The sequence below is a fragment of the Coregonus clupeaformis genome, chromosome 1 (assembly GCF_020615455.1).
Source record: "Coregonus clupeaformis isolate EN_2021a chromosome 1, ASM2061545v1, whole genome shotgun sequence".
NCBI lineage: Eukaryota > Metazoa > Chordata > Actinopteri > Salmoniformes > Salmonidae > Coregonus > Coregonus clupeaformis.
In genome coordinates, this window is record NC_059192.1 from 74,977,082 (window position 1) to 74,985,289 (window position 8,208).

The 8,208-nt window shown below is 43.9% G+C and overlaps 1 protein-coding gene across 1 annotated transcript; it reads right to left on the reverse strand.

The window, feature by feature from the left end:
* Nucleotides 1-1,649: 1,649 nt before the first annotated feature.
* Nucleotides 1,650-7,999, reverse strand: LOC121584495 (aquaporin-8-like). The gene is made up of 5 exons (XM_041900398.2): nt 7,626-7,999; nt 7,248-7,374; nt 6,718-6,932; nt 6,310-6,444; nt 1,650-1,823 (listed from the first exon to the last, which is right to left on the reverse strand). Exons 1-5 carry the CDS (start codon nt 7,883-7,885, stop codon nt 1,781-1,783), a joined length of 780 nt encoding a protein of 259 aa, XP_041756332.1. The 5' UTR covers nt 7,886-7,999; the 3' UTR covers nt 1,650-1,780.
* Nucleotides 8,000-8,208: the final 209 nt, after the last annotated feature.

Here is an 8,208-nt window from a genome sequence, read left to right on the forward strand (position 1 = left end):
GAAGCTTGCATTCAATTGCAGTGGTGTAAAGTACTTAAGTAAAAATACTTTCAAGTACTACTTTTTCACATTTACATTTAAGTCAGTTAGCAGACGCTCTTATCCAGAGCGACTTACAAATTGGTGCATTCAACTTAGGATAGCCAGTGGGACAACCACCACTGGGGGAGGGGGAGTGTAGAAGGATTATTGTTAGACTATTCCAGGTATTCCATAAAGAGGTAGGGCTTCAAGTGTTTGAGTGGGAGCAGAGTGAGTAGTGTTGGAGGAGAGCGAGAGAGAAAAGGATACAAAGTAGTGGTCGGAGACTTGGAGGGGAGTTCCAGTGAGATTAGTAGAAGAACAGCATCTAGTAAAGATGAGGTCAAGCGTATTGCCTGCCTTGTGAGTAGGGGGGGAAGGTGAGAGGGTGAGGTCAAAAGAGGAAAGGAGTGGAAAGGAGGCAGAGAGAAATGAGTCAAAGGTAGACATAGGGAGGTTAAAGTCACCCAGAACTGTGAGGGGTGAGCCATCCTCAGGAAAGGAACTTATCAAGGCGTCAAGCTCATTGATGAACTCTCCAAGGGAACCTGGAGGGCGATAAATGATAAGGATGTTAAGCTTGAATGGGCTAGTGACTGTGACAGCATGGAATTCAAATGAGGAGATAGACAGATGGGTCAGGGGGAAAAGAGAGAATGTCCACTTGGGAGAGATGAGGATTCCTGTGCCACCGCCGCGCTGACCAGATGCTCTCGGGGTATGCGAGAACACATGATCAGACGAGGAAAGAGCAGTAGGAGTAGCAGTGTTTTCTGTGGTAATCCATGTTTCCGTCAGCGCCAAGAAGTGGAGGGACTGGAGGGTAGCATAGGCTGAGATTAACTCTGCCTTGTTGGCCACAGAACGGCAGTTCCAGAGGCTGCCGGAGACCTGGAACTCCACGTGGGTCGTGCGCGCAGGGACCACCAGATTAGAGTGGCAGCAGCCATTCGGTGTGAAGCGTTTGTATGGCCTGTGCAGAGTGGAGAGAACAGGGATAGACAGACACATAGTTGACAGGGATAGACAGACACATAGTTGACAGGCTACAGAAATGGCTACAATAATGCAAAAGAGATCGGAATAAAATTAACTAAACATCTAGTAGTTATTTATATTTATATTTTATATTTTGGGTATCTGTACTTTACGTTTATTTTTTGACAACTTTTACTTCACTACATTCCTAAAGAGAACAATGTACTTTTTACTCCATATATTTTCTTGTTACATTTTGAATGCATAGCAGGACAGGAAAATGGTCCAATTCAAGAGAACACGTGGTCATCCCTACTGCCTCTGATCTGGCGGACTCACTAAACAAAAATGCATTGTTTGTAAATGATGTCTGAGTGTTGGAGTGTGCCTCTGACTATCCGTAAATTTTCGAAACAATAAAATGGTGCCATCTGGTTTGCTTAATATAAGGAATTTGAAATGATTTATACTTTTACTTTTGATACTTAGGTATATTTTAGCAATTACATTTACCTTTGATACTTAAGTATATTTAGAACTAAATACTTTTAGACTTACTCAAGTAGTATTTTACTGGGTGACTTTCACTTTTACTTGAGTAACTTTCTATTAAAAGGTATCCATACTTTTACTCAAGTATGACAATTGGGTACTTTTTCCACCACTGTTCAATTTATTCAAAAAAAGTAATACAAAATTATACTCCTCAAAAGGCATCGAATTGATGGAATGACCCAGTTGGTTAAATGTTTTTCACAGTGAGGTGGACATGGACAGGATGTCACTTCATGATGATTCGTGTCTTCTCATCTCCAAGCACAAGTCTGGAAAAGGAAAGGGGTCTTTTAGTCACAACATAAATTAACAACACGGATAAAGATATCACACTAGCAGTATAAGGTGTTGTGGGGGCCAACCAGGAGATATCACACTAGCAGTATAAGGTGTTGTGGGGGCCAACCAGGAGATATCACACTAGCAGCATAAGGTGTTGTGGGGGCCAACCAGGAGATATTACACTAGCAGTATAAGGTGTTGTGGGGGCCAACCAGGAGATATCACACTAGCAGCATAAGGTGTTGTGGGGGCCAACCAGGAGATATTACACTAGCAGTATAAGGTGTTGTGGGGGCCAACCAGGAGATATCACACTAGCAGCATAAGGTGTTGTGGGGGCCAACCAGGAGATATTACACTAGCAGTATAAGGTGTTGTGGGGGCCAACCAGGAGATATCACACTAGCAGCATAAGGTGTTGTGGGGGCCAACCAGGAGATATCACACTAGCAGCATAAGGTGTTGTGTGGGCAAACCAGGAGATATCACACTAGCAGCATAAGGTATTGTGGGGGCAAACCAGGATGCCAAGACTACAACCAAGATCGAGGACGACCACATCCTCACATATTTTTGCTTAATATGATAAGCCTGCCTAATATACCTGCCTAATGTACAAAAATATAAACGCAACATGCAACAATTTCAAATAGTTTACTGAGTTACAGTTCATATAAGGAAATCAATCAATAACAATTGAAATAAATAAATTAGGCCAGAATCTATGGATTTCACATGACTGGGAATACAGATATGCATCTGTTGGTCACAGATACCTTAAGAAAATTGGTAGGGGTGTGGATCGGAAAACCAGTCAGTATCTGGTGTGACCACCGTTTCGCGACACATCTCCTTAGCATAGAGTTGATCAGGCTGTTGATTGTGGGCTGTGGAATGTTGTCCCACTCCTCTTCAATGGCTGTGCGAAGTTGCTGGATATTGGTGGGAACTGAAACACGCTGTCGTACACGTTGATCCAGAGCGTCCCAAACATGCTCAATGGGTGACATGTCTGGTGAGTATGCAGGCCATGGAAGAACTTGGACATGTTCAGCTTCCAGGAATTGTGTACAGATCCTTGCAACATGGGGCCGTGCATTATCATGCTGAAACGCATTACATGGATTGCATACCTACAGGTACGCTACGGTCACAAGACACAGGCCTCCTTATTGTCCCTAGAATTTCTAAGCAAAGAGCTGGAGGCAGGGCTTTCTCCTATAGAGTTCAATTTTTATGGAATGGTCTGCCTATGTGAGGGACGCAGACTCGGTCTCGACCTTTAAGTCTTTACTGAAGACTCATCTCTTCAGTAGGTCCTATGATTGAGTGTAGTCTGGCCCAGGGGTGCGAAGGTGAACGGCAAGGCACTGGAGTGACGAACCGCCCTTGCTGTCTCTGCCTGGCCGGCTCCCCCTCTCTCCCCTGGGATTATCTGTCTCTGACCCTATTACGGGGGCTGAGTCACTGGCTTACTAGTGCTCTTCCATGCCGTCCCTGGGAAGGGTGTGTCACTTGAGTGGGTTGAATCACTGACGTGATCTTCCTGTCCGGTTTTGCGCCCCCTCGGGCTTGTGCAGTGGAGGAGATCTTTGTGGGCTATACTCAGCCTTGTCTCATGGTAGTAAGTTGGTGGTCTGTTGATATCCCTCAGTCTAGTTTGCGCTGTTATGTTGTTAATTCTTTCCAATGTGTCAAGTAATTATCTTTTTGTTTTCTCATGATTTGGTTGGGTCTAATTGTGTTGCTATCCTGGGGCTCTGGGATCTGTTTGTTTGAACAGAGCCCCAGGACCAGCTTGCTTAGGGGACTCTTCTCCAGGTTCATCTTTCTGTAGGTGATGGCTTTGTTCTGGAAGGTTTGGGAATCGCTTCACTTTAAGTAGTTGTAGAATTTAACGGCTCTTTTCTGGATTTTGATCATTAGCGGGTATCGGCCTAATTCTGCTCTGCATGCATTATTTGGTGTTTTACGTTGTACACAGAGGATATTTTTGCAGAATGCTGCATGCAGAGTCTCAATTTGGTGTTTGTCCCATTGTGTGAATTATTGGTTGGTGAGCGGACCCCAGACCTAACAACCATAAAGGGCAATGGGTTCTATAACTGATTCAAGTATTCTAGCCAGATCCTAATTGGTATGTCAAATTTTATGTTCCTTTTGATGGCATAGAAGGCCCTTCTTGCCTTGTCTCTCAGATCGTTCACAGCTTTGTGGAAGCTACCTGTGGCGCTGATGTTTAGGCCGAGGTATGTTCACTCTCTCTCTCTCTCTCTCTCTCTCTCTCTCTCTCTCTCTCTCTCTCTCTCTCTCTCTCTCTCTCTCTCTCTCTCTCTCTCTCTCTCTCTCTCTCTCTCTCTCTCTCTCTCTCTCTCTCTCTCTCTCTCTCTCTCTCTCTCTCTCTCTCTCTCTCTCTCTCTCTCTCTCTCTCTCTCTCTCTCTCTCTCTCTCTCTCTTGTAAAAAGGGCTTTATAAATACATTTGATTTGAAACATGAGGTGATGGCGGCGTTGCATTGGCATTCAAATTGACATAGATAAATTGCAATTGTGTTCATTATCCATATCTTATGCCTGCCCATACCATAACCCCAACGCCACCATGGGGCACTCAGAACTTTGAACATTGACATCAGCAAACCGCTCGCCCACATGACGCCATACACGCTTTCTGCCATCTGCCCGGTACAGTTAAAACCGGGATTCATCTGTGAAGAGCACCCTTCTCCAGCGTACCAGTGGCAATGGAAGGTGAGCATTTGCCCACTGAACTTGGTTACAACACCGAACTGCAGTCAGGTCAACACCCTGGGGAGGACAATGAGCACGCAGATGAGCTTCCCTGAGACGGTTTCTGACAGTTTGTGCAGAAATTATTTGGTTGTGCAAACCCACAGTTCTATCAGCTGTCCGGGTGGCTGGTCTCAGACGATCCCGCAGGTGAAGAAGCCGTATGTGGAGGTCCTGCGCTGGCGTTGTTACACGTGGTCTGCGGTTGTGAGGCCGGTTGGAAGTACTGCAAAATTCTCTAAAATGACATTGCAGGCGGCTTATAGTAGAGAAATTAACATTCAATACTCTGGCAACAGCTCTGGTGGACATTCCTGCAGTCAGCATGCTAATTGCACGCTCCCTCAAAACTTGGGACATCTGTGGCATTGTGTTGTCTGACAAAACTACACATTTTAGAGTGGCCTTTTATTGTCCCCAGCAGAAGGTGCAACTGTGTAATGATCGTGCTGTTTAATCAGCTTCTTGATATGCCACACCTGTCAGGTTGATGGATTATTTTGGCGAAGGATACATGCTCACTAACAGTGATGTAAACAAATTTGTGCACAGAACGTGAGAGAAATAAGCTTTTTGTGGTCTGGAACATTTCTGGGATCTTGTATTTCAGCTCATGAAACAAGACACCAACACTTTACATGTTGTGTATATATTTTTGTTCGATGTAATTAGCCTGCCTGCCTAATATAATTAGCCTGCCTAATCGATTACATGTCACTTCAAACGGTCTAATATATAAAAGCGTTTTCCATAAATCCCTTTGACCCAGAAGTTGTCACTAGTTACCACAGCTCAGTCAAAATTGGCTGTATAGTTAGAAAACAAAAAAGGCATAAGATTAGCTGTGTGGTTAAGGTTAAATTCTGATTTTAAGAAGATAAACTGTAGAAATAGGTGGGGTTTAGCCATAATTATGACTTGGTGGCTGTGGCCTCAGGAACTGACAATTAAACCTTGAACTTGCTAAAATGCTGAAGGCCACTCTGTTCCGGACAACATGACAAAGTAGCAGAAGTCTAACTTTTGTAATTGTTCTATCAGTTTCATATCTACCAACGTCTGTAATGATGTTTACATAATTCAGAATGACTATATACATTTTACATTTACATTTTAGTCATTTAGCAGACGCTCTTATCCAGAGCGACTTACAGTTAGTGAGTGCATACATTTTTCATACTGGCCCCCCGTGGGAATCAAACCCACAACCCTGGCGTTGCAAGCGCCATGCTCTACCAACTGAGACCCAAAAGCATAATTGCCCTTTTTGGCCATTTGCCTTTTAGCCATGCTCTTTAGCCACCATGCTATTGGCCTTGGCCTTTTAGCCATACTCTTTAGCCACCATGCTATTGGCCTTGGCCTTTTCGCCATGCTCTTTATCCACCATGCTATTGGCCTTGGCCTTTTAGCCCCTGGTGCCATTACCCTTTGCATTTTTACATGACTACCTGTATCCAGAAAGCTCTGCATTAAACCTTTAACGTCTCCTCATTTACCTTTACAAAGTCAACTTGCTACTGCAAAATTCGGTCTTCAGTATACAGTATATTAACCACACTGTAGAAGGATCTATAGATGTTTGTAATACATTTGAACTTGTATCCTTCAAAATGGAATTTGAATAAATAAATAAAAACATATCACAGGTTTAACATATTTTATGTGATGGCCTCGCTCTCACCTCACTAGTCCTGCTGCCAGTAGACCTCCTGCGATAGGACCAGCCCAGTAAACCCAATGGTAGGTCCAGTAGTTGGCCATCACTGCTGGCCCCAGAGCCCTGGCTGGGTTCAGACAGGTCCCAGACACATCCCCTCTGCACCAACACACAGACAGGTTTAGTGTAGCACACACACAAATATCTAGGATAACAGTGATCCCCAACCCCAGAGTACACAGAGATGCTGTTTGGTAAAGGGGACATTATCAGGCACATGATACAAACTTGACAATGTAAATGAAACTGACTATTGGTGAATTCTGAGCATGTTGGTATTGGAATAGTCTAGATTTCATAGGTCAGACTTAAAAATGTAATATTATATTCTTCAATATTGTAAAATTCAATTAATATATTCTCTTAGCTCACCCTGCCAGAATGTTGATGATGACAGTAGAGCCTACCAGGAAAGGCACCATGGGACTTTTGCTCTTTGCGTTCACCGCCCCTAGCAACACTACCATGGAAACCAGGCATGTCATGGCGATCTCTCCAAAGATGGCCCCCACCAGCTGGTCCTCTGATTGGAGGATGGTAAACGCCGCACCGGTGGCATTGGCATAGTTCTCCTTTGATGTCATCATCTGAGGAACAGTATACTTAAGTCAACTGCTGAACTACATATTGCAGGTGCTAAGCACAGCAGGACATCACTTCACATTAGTGACAAATCTATTCATAAAAAGTGCTGGGCCTATACAAATAATTGATTGATTAATTGATTGATTTTCTTAACTTTATAAGCATGCCTTTTCCTAACCTTGTACCCTGGCTCAAAGAGAGCCGGCTGGTGGAAGAGATTATCCTTTCCACTATAGAATTATAATCTGTTCTCCATTTGTACCACTGTAACTGCTCATTAGAGGTTACCGCAGGTGAACATTAATAACTCAACTGACCTTTGACATGGCAGCTCCCAGCACCCCTCCTATTAACTGGCTGATAAGATATGGGATGACCATGAACAGTTGCATGCCGCCACACAGGTAGATGGCAATGGTGAAGGGAGGATTGAAATGGGATCCACTGCATGAAGAGAAGGATTAAGTTGCATGAAAATAAATGCCTGGACAATGATTTAGTTATTAAATTATTTCTGTCTATAACAAAACAATGTTCATACATATATTTTATCCAAAATATATTCCAATTTATATTTTGAGAGAACCCAAAATGATCTAGACAGCATACCATTAGCTTGCTGCAACCAGAGATTCAAGTTGCAAGAAAAAGGCATTTGAGGTAAGATCAACCAGGTCAGTACAGGTGAGTCCTACCTGATCTGATCCATGCATGCCACCATGACGGCAACTGCCAGGCCATGGACTAGGGCCGGCTGTACCCTGCCTGCAGACTCAACGTTCTCGATGACCGACACACACCCGATGAAGACGAAGAACATGGTGCCCACCACCTCTGCCAGGCAGGGCTGGATGATGCGCTCAAACATGTTGGGAGGCCGAACCTTGGGAGGCTTCTTGGTGCTACTCATCAGAGTCGAGTCTCCCACATCCAGCTCCACATTCTCTACTCCCATCGTGTCTGTCTGGTCTGACTGGACCTCAAGAGTCTGACTGAGTGTCTGGGATACTAGTGAATGACTTATGACAGTGTCTTGAAATGTATAATCACTGGTGATATTGCCTGACCATAAACCATAAGCACTTTGACCTCATTCTGACAGAGGCTGTTCATATCAGTTCAACAAAGGACCTTCAATTGCTAAATTGGATAGGCTAAGGCGAATAGAGGTTAGAAGTTTATTGATCAAGGTCACTTTATCACTATCTCAAAGATAAATGGGAGGGCATTGACAAGGTTGTCTACTCAAAATGCTTTCTATAGTGACATACACTACAT